Below are 17,072 nucleotides of genomic sequence, written 5' to 3' on the forward strand. Positions count from 1 at the left end.
TTATTATTATCTTTTACTCAAAAACTATCTTGCTATGGAAGAGGAGTTACTTAAGTGTGTCTGCCACATACTCACTCCCCTATACTTTGTAAAGTGAAGCACAGGTGGAAAAGAAAATGTCAGAGATTTTCAGACTTTTTGTTCACTGGGCCCAGTGAAAATGAGTAAAGAATTAATGTCTCATGTACTAATTACAGATAAAATCTGTACAACTCTTAATGTCTGACAACAAAAGTTAGATGTGCATAATGAAGTATTAATGTACATAAATGAAGAGAAACCATTTTTCAGCAAATCAAAATATGTTTCTTGTTGTCTACTATGAGTGCTGTTTAACAAGCTTCTATCTCTAAAAGGCAGGGCATTTGCCATTGGGACAGAGGAAAAAGTATGACAGACAAGCACAGATTACTGATGCTTATCATATGAATATGGAAAAAGCAAGAAATTAAGAGGGAATGACAGAGAAAAGGAAGTTAACAACCTTCTCAAGCCTCTCACTTACTTGTAATAACAGATCTCATTGCCTGTCCGTATCCAGCTGGGTCTGCCAAGAAGAGCCTCCTTCACAGAGTACAGGGTTGGCTGCATCCCTTTGTAAAATAAAACCAGGATTTAATCCATGAGGGAAAGTGGAAGAGGAGATTTTAAAAGGAAAAAAAAAAAAGGAAAGTGAGTTGTAGAAGGTTGAAAAATGGCCCCCAAGGATATCCAGATCTTAATTCCTTGACACTGTGAATGTTAACCAATGTATGACCAAAGAAAGAGACCTTGCCAGTGTGACTAAGTTTAGGATCTTGAGATGGGAAGATTGTCCTGGTGGCCCTATGTGCAATCACAGCTGCTCTTATGAAAGGAAGGCAAAGGAAGTTTTGACTAAAGAAGAGAAGCAACGTGACTAAAGCAGAGAGAGATTTGAAGGTGCATTGTTGCTGGTCTCAAGAAGGGGCCATGCACCAAGGAATGCAAGGAATTTATCTGCAGAAGGTAAAAAAGTAAAGGGATTCTCCCCTAGCATCTCCAGAGAGAACATAGCCCCACTGACATGCCCTTTATCCCAATTGGAAACTGATTTGGACTTAAGGATACCAGCATTGCAAGAGAATAAATTTGTCTTGTTTTAAAGCACAAATTTATTATAGTATCCATACAAAGCAAATACAAGAGTTAAGGTTCATATTTTCTTTCTACGGCAATGAGAGTCTATTTAGTCCTCACAAAACAGAGGCAGGATCTCATGCTTGTAGCTAGATATGTGGGAATATTTATTCCTTATTCAAATCTACCCAATAAAGTAGTATATGAGTTAGCGCCAACACGAGAATTTCCTATTCCTAGAAATATTCGAAATAAGCAAGAGTTATTGTTTAGTCTTGTCTCTTGAATGTCCCCTGCAAAATAAGCCACAGGTACTCAAGAGAATTCAAGCTTTTTTCCAGAGTTTTCTTGAGAGGGTAAAACTGTGTTGCCCATTTGCATTTTGATATTCTCATGTTGTGACATATAGATTAACACATTTGCTCCTGTGGGATTTTTGAAGATAGGAGTAAATGAGAACATTCACCAATCTCAAAAGCACAAGGTCGGGTGCTGGGGGTGTAGCTCATATAAATCAGAGGTGGAGTTCTCGCCTGGCTCATGTGAGGCCCTGGATTCAATCCTTAGCACTACCACACCCCCACCAACTCGTCCCCACCAACCACCCCCACATGCAAAAATAATAATAATAATAATAATAACAACAACAACATCAACGATGTTCAAGGTAGAGAAAGGGAATCAGAGCATAGTTGAGTGTTTCATGCACTCTTAACATTCCATGTCAGAGTGAGGATTCCCAGAAATTCCTCCGGATTAGCAATGTGCTATTGGTTGGCCACTTCATTGCCACACAGGCAACCAAAGTGTGTCAGACCAACTTCAAACCCTCTGGTAATACACACAGGTCTTTTGATAATGTAAAAAGTCAAGAAGTTCATGATACTATCAAGAAAACCTCCAATCCCCAAGGGCCCATACCGTAATTAAACTGGCTGTTGGGCTTCTCACAGTTGATGATGTTGAAGCGGTAAGGGATGTTGGCTCTCATACCGCTCACCTTGAAATAGAACCATTGCTGGTGCTGGCAGCTGTTCACATCAGCATTGATCAGCAAGTCATACTCAAACCTACAGAGTCAGAAGCAAGACTGAAGGGTTATTTGGAACATCTTTAAGGTAAATGAGAATCTATGTGTCTCAAGTTCTGGGTTATAGATCTCAGAATCTATTAGAAGAATCACTGACAGAACTGTAGCACGTCTTTTCACTAAAATATAGTGAAGTTTCTGTTCAACTAGGAAAACGCAATTTTCTCAGGAAAACTCAGTACCATCTGGTTTGTATATGCCAAGACTATGTGAGGTTAGACATTAATTTTGAGTCTCAGTTTCCTTATATGGAAAATGGAAAGCGTCTAAACTCAGAGTGCTTGTTTATAAAGATTAAATAGTATAATGGATACAAATCCCCTCACAGAGCTAAAAACATGAATTAGACGAGCATAACAGAGGTTGTTTGTGGCATTTTTTTCATTTTAATTGAGATATAACTTACATGCAGTGAAGTACACAAATCTTAAATGAATAGCTCAATGGATTTATTTGCATCTGGATGCACCTGTGCTGCCAGATATAGACAATTATACAGATATAGGACAATTCCAGTACTCCAGGATCTCTTGTCTGTCCCCTCTCAGTTGCTGTGTTTCCAGAGGTAATTAATTTTCTGAGCTGTAACTACAGAATTTGCTGTTTTGACTAAAACATTATTACCAGGAAATTTCATTTCAGGAATATTATTGTCCCATCCTCTTGGTACTCTTTTTGAGTTGTTGTTCTAAAATGGGAAAATATTTTTTCCCTAACCCATGCATATGTTCCCACTCTGGATCCCTAATAAATAACATTATATCATGAGCTTTGTGGAAGTAAAAGGTTGGTATAAGACATGTGAATGCGGAGTAGAGCTAACTGATGAAATCCTACCCCTCATGCGGTACCTGTAAGGACCATGCTCTAACAATTTAGCTCATTAGGCAATGCATGAAGCAAAACTCACTGAGTAGCACTCACAAGGACAATTCTGTAAAGTCACAACCCTTAAATTATGTACTATTCCCACAGTACTTTCTCTAAAAAGTGATCAGAAAAATTTTTTCCAGTAAGTAGTTTGTTTTCCGTCATTTGTCTCCATTACCTTGGGCACGACTGAGTTTAAGAGTCTACTACTGTCTGGTCAAAAGCAGATGTAAAGAGAAAGACCTGAGCCTAGCCAGCTGCTCACAAACAAACTGGACTGAAAACTGTCCAACCAGGAGACTGCTAATCAGATATTATCTCTGGGATTCTCTGAACATGAATTTAGAGAGAAGGAATAAGAAAATAGGAGCCACAGGAAGAAGTAGAAGCTGAGCTGACATCAGAAACAGAAGTAAACTGAATAGCAGTCTGGACATGACTGTCCTTTTCCCCTTATAGCCCAAGTAGCTCAATTTGTCTCTGTCTTAGATATTGAGCTGGAAATAACTCATGTGCAAAATCCAAAAACGAAATCACCTTTCATCTCATCCCCAAAAGAACAACTTCAAAAATAATTCCTTAAGTGCATATAAAGCAGGTCTTAGCTACACCAAGTTCTAGTCACAGTGAACATGCATCCCTGAATAAGAGCTTATGCTGAATGAGTGCTTACCATGTGCTAGGCACTATCCTAAGAGATTTATGTGTATTATTTAACTCTCATGAACCACATATGAGGTAGGTATTATCATTGTCCTCGTTTTATAGGAAAGAAAATAAATGTTTGGAGTTAGTTGGGCAACTTGCTCAAAGGCACCTGTTGGAAAGGGATTGCAGTGCCCTGGCTCTCATGACAACATCTGTAGCCACTCTACCATTCACTGCCTGGACTGTGGTTTTCAGAAGTTCACCCACAGAAGACAGATTATATATCTTGCCTTTTGGCATATGGAAAATATGGTCCACCCTTCTATAGAACAAAGAATGATAGGTAATTTCATGAGAACAACCATCTCTTCAACCAATGAAAAAAGATTATTTCCTTCCTTTCAGTTTATCTATCCCTTATATTTCCTTATCTATGGAATCCTTTTCTATTAATAACACCTCATCAGTAGTTTTTTTTTTTTCCAGAGACATACGTACTGAGCATTTGCTTGAATGAAAGATGGACAGTCCATAATTTCTGTCACCTAAGTACACAGCAGTGGCACATCAACAGACTTGGAGTGGTGTAGGAATAGGGAACACTTCATACCTTTCCATGTAAACAGGACCCGATAAGTGTCCCAGTCAAAGTGCTCCCACAGCCAAATGTGGACCTACTATCTGGACTAAGGCATGTTTATTCTTCTACTGAAAAGTTCACTTTGCTATGACATTAGCCTGTGAGATCTCTAGAGGCATGCTGGTAAATGTTTAACAACTGAATCAGAGAGGAAAAACCTTTATGTATAGTATTTTCCAGTTTTCATGGGGTAAACATTCTCACCATGGCTGATTTCAAGCCACCAGTGTGAGGTCACTGAACACAGAACGGTCAAGAGATAATTACAGCCTACTCTCCCGGACTGCCAAGAACTACCCCTGTGGTCTTCCCTACTTACTCACGCACTTGGATGGCTTTGCGAAGATTTCCTGACTCAAACTTGGAGAAGAACCTTAGGCAACTGGAAGCTGTGTCTTGCAAAGGCCTGTAATGCAATAGAGAACCTGTGAACTTTCTTATTGTTATTCTTGGACACAATTAGACACCTTCTTAAAGATAAGGTTTCTCTTATAGATATTTAACCTGATTAGTCACCATGATGTTTTCAGGAGTAGAAATGGATTATTAACATGAAAAACTACTGTCTTCATGCAGTTTAACAGAATTTTCCATACCTACTATTCCATAAATATATAAGACCACTTACCAAGGCTCATCTAAACTAAAGATAACTTTATTTATAATATCATTTGGCTGGATGAACCTTCGGACATCCTCAAATATCTTGATCCTAGAAAGGAAAATTGGAAACATTTAAGTGTTGACCCTCATTCTCTGCCCAGCTTCTCTAAGGTCCCCTGGGAAGGGCCCTGGGGGTCATTAGAGAGATATAAAAGTTTACCGATGCCCTAATCTTGGCCTCAAAGGATACAAACAAAACTGCCATACCTTCTTCTCTTCTTTATTAAAAATTAAAACTATGAGCAGTATAGTTTGAATTATTCTATAACAAACCGTAGGACTAGAAATAACAAAGATGTTAGATTTCAGTGAGAGGATTCTTGTTTTGAGAGTTTTGTGAAGAGCATTTGGGCTAGTGTACTTTAACTTTTCTGACTCTATACATAAGGGATTCCTTTGCATTGAGGCCGTTTTGAGGGAAACATCAGGCATATTGACTATTTTCATGATCAAGGTTTGTAAAACTCCGATGGCTTCTGTATTTTTATGCCATGTAAATTCATTGGGCTCTGTGTGCTCCAGCAGGCTGAGGTCAGTCTCCTGTCAGAGAAATAATATCGGGAAAATTTAAGTAAGAGAAAGGAAAGAAGCTCAGAAGGACTTCAATTTCCTTTCTTACATTTCCAATCCAGTTCATTGAGGTGGGATGAACAAAGGGTGAGGAAGGACTGGAAATAAAGGCTGGAATGAGAGGGAAGATCTATGCAGGGATAATATTGTGCAAAACAGCCTCTGACATGAGTTTCTCAGGAAGTTGAGCATGGCAGATAATGTCCTAGGGATGAGGTCAGAGAATTCAATCAAGAATCCATGTGGGAACCAACCATCAAGAGAACCATTTGCTGGAAATAAAACTTTCTGGTCTGTATACTTTGGCTTAGTAGATACACATTCTTTTTTTTTCAAGGAAAATATTTTTTCCTCATTTTTAATGGTTTTCATTTTAATCTCACTATGCTGATCCAAAGACCTAGCTCTCCTACATTCTGGGAATAATCTATCACTCATTGTTCTGCCCTGAAGGATATGGGTTTTCTGTCCCATTCCCTCCTCAATGATGCAGCAAACTCATTCTCCAAACCAAGCCAGGGTCTGTAACATTGGGGCCATGGGATGACAATATACCACCTTTCTATTAGCAAGAAGTCAGATGCCAATGTGCAGTAAACAAGCAAGGCACTCCCAATAATCAGGGTTTTTTCCCTACTATTCAATAAATATATAAACATTTAAACATTCTTTTTAGAAAAGATTCCAGTATTTGGAGAAACTAGATGACCTTCCCCTGTTTTGTGGTTTACAATGAGTATGGGGCAACGGGCTGTATTAGAATCATCCAAGGAATTTTTTTGTCAGGAAACACAAGCCTACCACTTCTCCATCCTCAACTCTGGAATGCCCTAGTAGGGAAACAAGCATTTATGGTGGTAAAAGTTTCCCAAAGGGCTTCAAACTGTTCTTGACTAATGCTTACTTTTCTATAGCAGAACTATCTGTACCAATGATTCCACCTGTAGAAATATTGAAGAAAAATACAGATCCCAAGTCAGTAGCACCATTCATTACCTCTGGACTCCACATTTGCGTTCCAACATGGACTGGGCAGAGGGAGGTGGACAGTGTCCCCAGAGATCAGGAAACGCCACCATCTTGAAGTCTACCACAGATCTGGTTCTTCTGGCTTTGGCCATATAAAGACAGGGATCATGGAAAGGGATATGCTTGGGATGTAGGTTTAGAAGCTTATCTATTGCTTCACCAGCTTCTCTAGGACTCGTGGAATTGGAAAAGGAGGCACTCATCCTTGGGCAAGAAATAGCTTCTATGTCCCAACCATCCTCTTTTGGGGAAGTCTGAATGTCAGGGATATCATTTCCAAGAGAATCTATGCCAAGACCATTGGATTGCACATCATGGTATATGTTCTTTATGGGTCTTTTCTTGGAGGACCTTCCCATCTTCACCATGCTCAGGAGAGAAGTCTGAACTGTGTCTTCTTTTTCTTGCCCCCAGGAGGTTTGGTCCTTCTTCAAGCAGTGCTGCTTTGGGGAGGCAGCAGTGGGAATGTGGTGGTGATTGGTGTCCTGAGAGTCTTCAAAGTTTGCATCATCTCCAAATTTGGACTCTAGTTCCTTGGGGTTTAGAGTGGAAAAGAATATGTCAGTGTTTCTTTGCAAGTAGAGAATACACTTTGATCCCTATCCTCACTCCCTGGGCACAGAGCTAAGCAAAAATCCTGTGAATTGGGAAGCTTTTTCTAGCATCAGCCAAGGGAAGATTAACATTCAAGAGTCAAAAAAAAAAAGGTAGAATCATACAAACTCATGTTTGGGAAGGGATTTTGGTGGATCTAGTACAATTCTATATGGTACATGAATGTATGTATGTCTTCTCCAAATTCCCACTAAATTTCAACCTAGTTGAACAACTTAGTTTATAGGGCCTCACTGAAACCCAGAGTGAAGCCTTTCATAGTACCCCAAAGGTAATGCACTTTTTTAGGACAATTCTGATTATTAAAAGAAAGTCTTCCTTACACTGAATTGAAGTTTGTTTCATTGCAACTTTCACCACCAATAGTCTTTGGCTTTCTGGAGTGAAACAGAACATGTTAACTCCTTTCTATATGCAACTAGCTATGCCCTTTGATGTGGCCAAACGCACTATTTATTAAGAACTGTAAAAAAAAAACAAAGATCAAAAAGCAGGTTTAAAATCTTGATAGCAGCAACATCAATGGCAGCAACTAGGCACTGGAGTGACATCACCAGGTGTAAGGTTCCTTATTTGCTTCTATTAACAAAGCCAGTCTGGAATCAGGATGGCCACCATTAGAAGTCCATCTTTTTAGCAAGAGAACAATTAAGTCATCAAGGATGTTCACTTGCTATTTCAGTGAATGGGGCCAGGATACCTTGCCCACTAACCAATAGGTCATACTCTGTACTTTCACTCTAGTGCCATCCCAGGTGTAGGATGTCAGACTGTAGAAACTGGCCATGCATCCTGCCTTGGCCACCATTTTCAAATTTTTGCTTACCCTTCTGCTATTCTCTCAGAAGGAGCCCAGAAGCAAATGGCTCATGATAAGCAATGCTTTACATCTGGACACTCTGTTTGGCTTGGCCTCCCAGGTTCTGCAAAGAACTCTCCATGCATCACAAAGGAGCAGAAACCACAGTCTGTGTCCTACCTCAAAACTATAGGAGAGCTCCAGACACATTGCCTCATATTGCATGAGTTCCTCTTCAGGTCGGTCAAGTCCAGGTTTGGAACTCAGCTTGTCCACATCAGTTTCCAAGTCATCATACTACAGAGGGATATTTAAAGAACAGGTTACAGTCATGACATCCACCCTGAAAGGCAACAAGACAAGATGCAATGTTCTTCTTCCAAGTGTTAGGACATGGTTTCTTGGCCTCAGGTTGTAACATTAGCTTATCCAGTGGATAATTAAACATACATACATTGCATTTTTACACTAGAAAAGAAGAAAATAAACAACTTTTCTCAGAATTTGTGTCAGTATTTGAGTCCTCTTCATAAATAATAATTTCTATAAAATGAGGTAAACTATGTAAACAATAAAGCAAGAAAATATTCATCTCATTTACCACTGTGATCTACATCTTTGTGATTATTATCCCTGTTGGTCTCTCTACCTCTGTTTAGGTGGGCCCTTCACTCTATCCCAAACATTAATGAGCACCTGCTATGAGCAAGGACTCTTCTAGGTTCTGAAGAGTCAATGAGAGTCAATGGCTTTCTGGAGTGAAAGAGTCAATGAGAGAAGAAACAAAGGTCCATGCTCCTGTGGAATTTGCCTTATAGTAAGAGAGAGAAGACAGTAAATAATAAAGTAAACAAATGAATGAGATCATTACCAACAACAGAAAATGTCCTGGAAATGATGAAAGAGAATGATCTAATTGTGACTGAGTCTGGGTTATGGAAAACTTTGAACTGAGTTATCTGAGGTCTCACAAAAACTATCATATGAATATATCCATGACCTAAATGACAAAACGTCAACTATGCAAAAAAAGGAATAACTAGAAGAAGGAAGAGTCTGAATTTGGTCACAAAAGAAAGATAGTTGAAGCAGAGAACATAAGAGGAAGACTGTAGAGGATAAGATGGAAAAAGAGGCAACAGAGAAATTTTATCAATCCTTGCAGGTCCTGGGGAACAGTTTCATTCTCCTACTACACCTTTAGCTCTCTGTACATTTACAAGTGTACAAAATACCACCAGTATTTTCTTCATTGGGTAGAATACTCTGAGTCAGTTTAGTCTTTCTTCTACATTATCATTTTGGTTAGTTTCATGATGAAGGTGATTCTTTTCTGAACACTTGTGTGTTTTTTAAGGGTTGTAGTCTTACAGAGAAAAGACACCCAGAATCAAACAGTCCAGGCACTCTATCTTTCCATATCTTAGATCAAGTTCCCTTAATAAAACAAGGGTGAAAAATCTACCACGTGTTTTCGATGAGTACTTAGTTAGTTAAGGAACAAACTGGCAGTCCTGACTAAAAAGACCTAAATCATATAAATGTGGGAAATATATGCTTATACTCCTAATCCAGGGGAAAAAAAGTAAAACTCAATATTCAATCCATCTTATGTAATTTTCCTCCAAATTTCAAATAAACTATACATGACTATAGTTTATTTGATGCTAAATTTCATGGTCATCTGTTCAGCTTCATATTTCAGGTTCAGTGTACATATACCTGGTCCAAACTCCATAGCCACCACTCTTGACCTGTTCAGCTTCATTTATCACTTCCTGTTTTCCTCCAGCCATGGCCTGGGGTGGCCCTATTGAAAACCCCACCCAGCCAGACACTGGGAAGAGTGTCCCCATCAGTGAGTTAGGCTCCAATGGTGTGTCTGGAGGGAGCAGTGTCATGTAACCCATGCTGCAGTCAGTTCATCCCACATGTGGCCAGGGGACCCACTGAGTCTTTGTGTAGGAATTACTAAAACGTGGCCCACAGGTTGTTTTGTTAAAAAAAAAATTATTGAAATAAAGTCACAACTATTCATTCATGAATAGTCAATGGGTGCTTTCTTGGCATAATAGCAGAGTAGACATAGAGACAGAGACAGTTTCTGGTCTATAAAGGTCTGGAGCTTATTTTCTCCTGTCACTCAGCCAAGTTATCACCTCTTCCTATGGACTTTCTAAGTACCATTAATAATTACCTCAAGATGGACCTGTTTCTATGTCCTCAAGTCAACCCAGATGCCCTTCACCATCTAGGATTCTGACACCTTGCAATCCAGATAATGCTTTCTGGCCCTTGCCTCTTACACTGGAATTCTTGGATATTGTTTTGGATATTGTTTGCCACACACTTGAGTTCAAGTTTGACGTTCCTGACTTAAACTTTAATACCCAAAATCCCCAAGTTCACTAGACTAAGAAATCTTGGAAGATAAAAACTATGTTTCATTTGTTTTTGTATCACATTACATCCCCAAGAACCTCACATGCTCTATAGGGGACATGCCCAAAAAAGTACCTGAAAGAGAGAAGAAAACTTAAAAAGAAGGAAAAGAGGAAGGAAAGGAAGAGTGGAAGGAAACAAATTCCTGAATTCACTTTGAATATCCCTCTCGACCTTAGTTTGCTCAAATCTGATGTTTGGGTGTATAGGGGGAGATGGTGGGGGGGGGAGAATAACATATAACCAACTTCTCTTCTCTGTTTATTGTGAGTTTCTCTTGTCTCATGTTGACCTTGACAGTTTTCAATCAAATCACAGAACCCAATATTCAACTCTCAAGAAAACTTTGCAGATAAAAGTTCCTTTTAATCATGCCCGCTGAAAGTGTGGTACAAATTATTAACTGCAATTTTTAAATGAAAAAGCCACAGGTTAAAGGCCTGGATCAGTTCTGAGAACCAAAATCTATATATACCTGGCTTTTCATCCACATCTCTGGCAGCAAATCTGCCAAGTTCACCAAGGAAGGACCAGCTTGCTGGAGTACCAGTTCCCCTGTTCCTGCCATCCCCCAGTGGAGCCCTGGTTCTGATACTACCCCATTTCTCTACAATCCATGCTCATACTGACTTCTGATCCTCTCCTTGGCTTGAGGGGTTTTGATGAATAGTTTTTAGTCCCTCACCCATTTGTCTTGTACACTTTTCCCATCCAGGTTTGTACATTTGTTTAGGTTCCTCTCGACCCTACTCCAGCACCCTGTGCAGACTGGGGAGAGTATTTGAAACTCCTCCTTCCCATGCTGGGTGAAGTCATGCACCCTGTCGCTCTGCATCAGATACAAGAGGCAACTGACACTACATCAGACATCCAGTTATCAAAGAGCAAGCAAGAGGGGAGGGGAAAGTGGCATTGATGAATGACTGCCGCGGTGCAGTATTATTCAAATAATTCAGCACGTACTCCACAGGCCTGCGCCGCCAACCCACAGCAAAGAACCAATTTGCCACTGATGACTTCAGAAATGATTCTATTTATCAACAAAACCCTGAGAACACCAGACTGTCAATAGCAGTCTAAGCCCAGAGATGTGGCTAAGAGATAGTCACTAAATGTCTGCCACTACCTTCAGCAAGGTGAGTGATTATCATGATAGAGAACTCAAAAGATTCTTTCTAGATAGGAGGAAAGGGAAGGAGAAACAGAGGGAGGAAAGAAGGAACAATGAGCAAACCGACCAATGGATGAAGAAATAGATGAAGGAAGGAGGGAAGGAAGATAGACAGAAATAGTTTTCTAATTTGGAGTTTTATCCCTAGGGATGGTAGCATTTACTCCTATGTGTTATTCTGCAGATGACAAAACTAAGGAACTTGAAGAAACTTGTTCAAATCCATGTGCATCATCAAGAATGAAGAGAGAATTATAATGCACAGATAAGTAATTGCTCAAAGGCAAAGGTTCTCAACTAAGGGAAATTCAGTTCACGAATGAGGAGCAAAGGGATAGACGCTAGCATTGTTCAGAGGTTAGGGATGTGGCTAAACACCCTGCAATATACTGGATAGCCCCCACAAACAGAAACTATTCACTCAAAATGCCAAAGTGCCAAGGTTTAGAATGCCTGTTGTAGAAAAGCAGTCAGCAAAGTACGTCCTTCTGTCTGTTTTATTGGAACACAGCCATACCCACTCATTCATGTATTCTTAGTGCCTACTTTTATGCTACAATGGCAATTTGAGCAGTTGTGACAAAGGCTGTACAGTATAGTATACCTAAAATAACTACTATCTGACTTTTTATAGAAAGTTTGCTAACTTCTGTTCTGTAACAGAGGCCACTGTCAGATAGGGGCCCAGGAGCATGACTCTCTTGTGGGCCAGGTTGTACACTTTGCAACTCAAAGGAGAGCAATTCCCACAAATATAAGTGGGTTTGGACAATGCACTAGCTCTGTGAAGAATCGGCAGATAAGAAGAGTGCTTTATGAAGATAGGTGTGAATGAGTAGAAAGTGTCCTGCAAAATCTTTGCATGGTCTCATGGGCACTTGTTAAATAAACCAACCATAAGCATTAAGTGTCTATGCAAGGATCACGCTAATAGAATAATAACATTTTAACAATCAATAGCTCCAATTTCACAATGAAACAGTATACTAGACTCATCAAGATGAAAATGATAACTGGGAAATCAATAACAGTAGTTGTCCTTTTTTGAGCATCAATCACCATAGTGGTAGCACTAAAGTAAGTCCTTAAAATTTACACTGGATTTGGCAAACATGGGACATGATATTTTTCTTTGCATGATGTGAATGTGGAGATCATTACAAGCCAGAGCTTGTCTACCTACTTCCTCTTTCACATCCTCAGAATCCAAGTCTTTGTCCACCTCTTCATCACCATCATCTTCAAAATCTTCTGCATGTGGAAAAGAAAAGTGGTGAAATGAATGAGGCATTTCTGTTTTCTTAGACTCATCACAGTGGTTGGTGCATCTTCACACCAATAAGGGACCCATTGTTTAAAGTGCACAGTATCCCAGTGCACTCTAAATCTTATCTGTATGTATAAAGGGTGTGCATGCAGAGTGTGCATGCAGGCGTGTAAACACGAGATCATTAAGTCTAAACTGTGGTCCCACATCAAATGCAAGACACAAACAGAATAAAATGACATACCTATACCACTCTGGTTTTTCTCCCACTCGATTATGGATATTTGTGTAACTGTCAATGCCAAAGTTTAGTAATCACATGCATACAAAATTTGTTACAACACGAATATAGCTTTCAGTCTCTAATTTTTAAATACAGGAACTTATTTAAAAAAAACATCTAATGTCATTGTGGCAAAATTACACCTGAGCAAAATCTGTTCCATACAAGGAAGACCGGGGTTGAAAAGCACTAAATTCTTTTGACAGTTAAGATCTTTCTGGAGATTAAAAAAATCACACTGGTAAATATTCCATTATGAGTAGCATGGGGTTGTTAATAGCAAGACATTTCTTTCAGTTTAATCCTTCAGGAAAATTAATTCCACTAACAGTCAGTACATTAGAAAGAACTCCATCACAGAATTGTGAATAGATTATTTTTAATTATTTAAGGAGATAGTAGAGGCTCTCAATAGCTACCAAGCAAAGTGGCAACAGTTAATAATTAAGAGCAAAATAACAGATCTGGGTGTTTGTCTAAAAGAAAAAAAACCTGCTTTTTCTGTGTATACCTATAATTATCTTACTGAACAACCATGGTTGACCTGCAAAACAGCGAATTCTACTTCCATCCACATTCCCCTGCCATATTGCTAAAATGCAAAGCTTATCTATAAGCTCATAGCTATCTGGGCATTTTACCTTCAGATAGAGCACATGGAGGCTCAGGGGTGAAGCTCCCAGGGACTGAGAAGGCATAGGCACTGCTGGGTGTGACCAAAGGAAGTGGACTCACTGGGTAGCATTGCCTCAGGATCTGCAGCATGACAGAGATGACAGGCTCCATGCCCTTGTTGTCCAGGCAATTCTGACCAAAGGAAAAATGATATCAGACACTGACATCTATGTACAGACCCCTCACTCCAACATTTTTCAGTAGGTGAATCACACATAGGCTAAATGGACAGAAAACAGCCTTAGTGTCAAATGTCTAGTTTGAACATTCTCACATAGAATTTTGTTTAATGTAGTATTTTCCCACACTGCTCATCTGGTACTATGAGAATAGACTTATAATTACTTCAAGGGAGGCTGGCCTTAAAGCAAGACACTGCCGAGGATGGCTGTGGAAAGAGAAGGGGGACACCTTCCTCTGACCATCCATGAGTCATTGTAAATTATAGACTGAGATAAGGAATGAGAAGCTGAGTTGATGGAAGTCTTGCTTTGCTCTTTCAGCTAAAGAGAAAAACATAAAGGAAAAAGATAAAATAATGAAATCAGAAAGAAAGACTCGGTAAATCCCATGTACCTAAATTAAACAGCATGCCTCATCTCAAAGCCCAGTGTTGATCCCTCTTGGTACCTGCCCAAAGCAAAGAAAAATTGGGTTTGCAGATGTAACATTTTGATTCTGATGGAACATAACAAGATCCTTCTTCTCAGACACTCTGAAAAATGTAAGAACAAGTTTACTAAATTGAGAGAGAGAGAAAGAATTCAGTATTGTTCTGTATCTCCTTGGCAAAAACACAATCTTTTTTTTTTTCAGTAGTAAATGATTTTTTGTGCTGACTTGGTATAGAAATTTGACTAGTGTGGACTTCCAGTCTGATACTGCTAACAGGAGCAGCAACCTCTGAGGATAATAAGTCATAGCAGTAGCTGTGGTGGATGTGGGGTCCCACCACAGGACATGTGAAGTTCTGTGATACTACCACACTGTGTACCCCTAGGCCCACATTGCACATAGCTCCATATGCAAAAACATGGAGGAAAAATATCTTGATAAAAATGTACCTATGAATTTAAGCTACCCAAATAACTTCAATAGCTACATTTCTCCAAAAAGAAATGTCTTAATACAATCAAGAATGCCATCTTCCCTTCAGTGTGCTGAAATGGTACCAATCAGCTGTGTCAGAGTGCACAACAGGAAACACTTCCCATGGAAAATGAATTAGTTGAGGTTGTTCCACCCCTTGGCCTGGTCAAATGGCCTCAAGTGTTTAGTGAAAAGTTATTAGAGTTGATAAAAGAAAAAAAAATAAAAAAGAATGTAGAAGAGGAACAGGGAAGCTGAGATAGATGGCTGATCAGAGATATGTTCCAAACCTCAACCTTGGGAGAAACAGAGCCAGGGTCAAGGCAGAGTTCAGCCAGAAAAGCCAACATTTTAAAACCAGGTCAATCTAGGATTATAATCAATGCTGATAGATATGATCAGGCTTTTGACCTTGTGTGAAATGGTGAAAAGTCAGTGGAAGAATGGAAGCAAACACAAACAGTGTTCTGAAAGTTCAGTCCACAGTGTGAGCTGAATTGGGGAAGGTGGAGATGGTATTAAAATCTTCAGAAACCAAGGCATTAGGAATAATATTATATTTGATGTCTACTACACTGTAGAGGAAATACTTAGAAATTCACAGGTGATCCTTGGTTCCAAGGTAATAGAAATTCCTAGGTCCACTTGTCTAGAGCAAACAGATAGGTGCTCAGCAGGCCTAGGATGTCAGAAGGCATCATTAGTTTCAGAAAATCACTTAAAAAAAAGTAGATCCTAGAAGGTCACAGTACTCAGGGAAGAGTCCTAGTAATAATCCTCATAATAACAAAGTGAGACATTTCAGTGGAAAAGGATTCTGGTTAAGAGAGAGAAGTCATGTCCCAGTTCTGCTTCTACAGGAGCCAATGCCATTAGCACCTCCCACTAAGCTCCTGCAGGCAGAGCAACGTTCCCCCTCACCGTCTTAACTCTCCCTCTTTCCCCTCATGCCCTCTGATAATCTCCTCTCTGAAAACGTTCCTTTAAAAGCATAAATCAGTTTAATGGGAATAGAGTTTCAGTTTTCAAGATGAAAAGTGTTGTGGAGAAGCATGAGTGCAGCTGTACAGCAGTATACTTAACACTACAAAACTGTATACTTAAAAAGAGGTAACAGGGTGAATTTCATATTCTATGTATCCTGCTACAGCTAAAAAACACTTTCAGGCAGTTCTGGGAATTGAAGCTAGGGCCTCATGCTGGGCAAAAGCTCTAACCCTGAGTTACATCTGTTGTCCCTAAAATTTTTATTTTTTTAAATTTAAAACCATGTTTCTCCATGTTTAAACCTGATAAAATAAAAATCCAAATTCCTGCTCATGAGGTAGAGAACTATGTAGTCTGATCTGCCCTTTCTTTCCACCTTATGCCTTCTTATTTCTGTGTGATGGAAATTAAAAAACCAAATTCGTTCCCATGGTTCAGGAAGCACTGAACGCTGCCCCTGCCTGTGTCTCCAACTTCACCTCAATCCTTACCCCTCACTCACCAGGCTTCTGCCAACTTCTCTGTATCTTGAGCTCACTCTACACCCAAACCATCACCCTACCTGAATGTGGGCCTTTGCATTTGCTTATTTCTTCCTTCCTTGAAACCCTCAGCTCCTCAGACCATCGAGGCCCTGGTTCTTTCTTGTCATTCAGGTCTCAGGGCCCAAGAGTTATGCTCTGACCCCAGCCTGGTATAGCCCCTCTCCCTCTTTCTTTCTAGACTTTTTGAACATAGGAGGGTAAACTCTAAGACTCAGAGCAGACGTACTGTAGCTCTGAGTTAGGAATGTCTTCCATGGAAATACTCTTGGTCTGGGACCCCCTGGTTTGCTCTCATCTAGGTCTTTCCTTCTGCCTGACTCCCCAAAATGTCCCGTTTTCCCACTAGTTCTATACTAGTTCCTCTCCGTGTCTGTGCCCAAAGACTATCTCCTCGGTTCTTCTAAACAGTGCCTAAATCAATAGTTGTTCTCCTAGCCTGACTCAAATAGGATTCCTTCTGAAGCCTCCTCTGTTCAGCCAAGATAAATGGGGCTTTCCTTCTTCTGCATGGTTTTGGGTCCATTCACTTCCTGTACAGCCATCATCCTAGTCTGTCCCCACTGTAGAATGTAAGTTCCCTGAGAAGGATTA

The 17,072-nt window shown here is 39.8% G+C and overlaps 1 protein-coding gene across 2 annotated transcripts in view; it reads right to left on the minus strand.

Moving 5' to 3' along the window:
- Agbl1 (AGBL carboxypeptidase 1) overlaps positions 1-17,072 on the minus strand; it is a 705,341-nt gene that overhangs the window by 592,328 nt on the left and 95,941 nt on the right. For both annotated transcript variants that reach the window (XM_071607355.1, XM_027922002.2), the window contains exons 6-13: positions 13,827-13,992; positions 12,819-12,886; positions 8,203-8,319; positions 6,576-7,141; positions 4,975-5,058; positions 4,666-4,752; positions 2,020-2,168; positions 506-593 (exon numbers count right to left, since the gene is read on the minus strand). In XM_071607355.1, coding sequence (XP_071463456.1) covers positions 506-593; positions 2,020-2,168; positions 4,666-4,752; positions 4,975-5,058; positions 6,576-7,141; positions 8,203-8,319; positions 12,819-12,886; positions 13,827-13,992 — 1,325 coding nt within the window. The remainder of the gene's footprint in view (positions 1-505; positions 594-2,019; positions 2,169-4,665; positions 4,753-4,974; positions 5,059-6,575; positions 7,142-8,202; positions 8,320-12,818; positions 12,887-13,826; positions 13,993-17,072) is intronic.

This window comes from Marmota flaviventris, chromosome 2, assembly GCF_047511675.1.
Source record: "Marmota flaviventris isolate mMarFla1 chromosome 2, mMarFla1.hap1, whole genome shotgun sequence".
In the NCBI taxonomy this organism is placed as follows: Eukaryota; Metazoa; Chordata; class Mammalia; order Rodentia; family Sciuridae; genus Marmota; species Marmota flaviventris.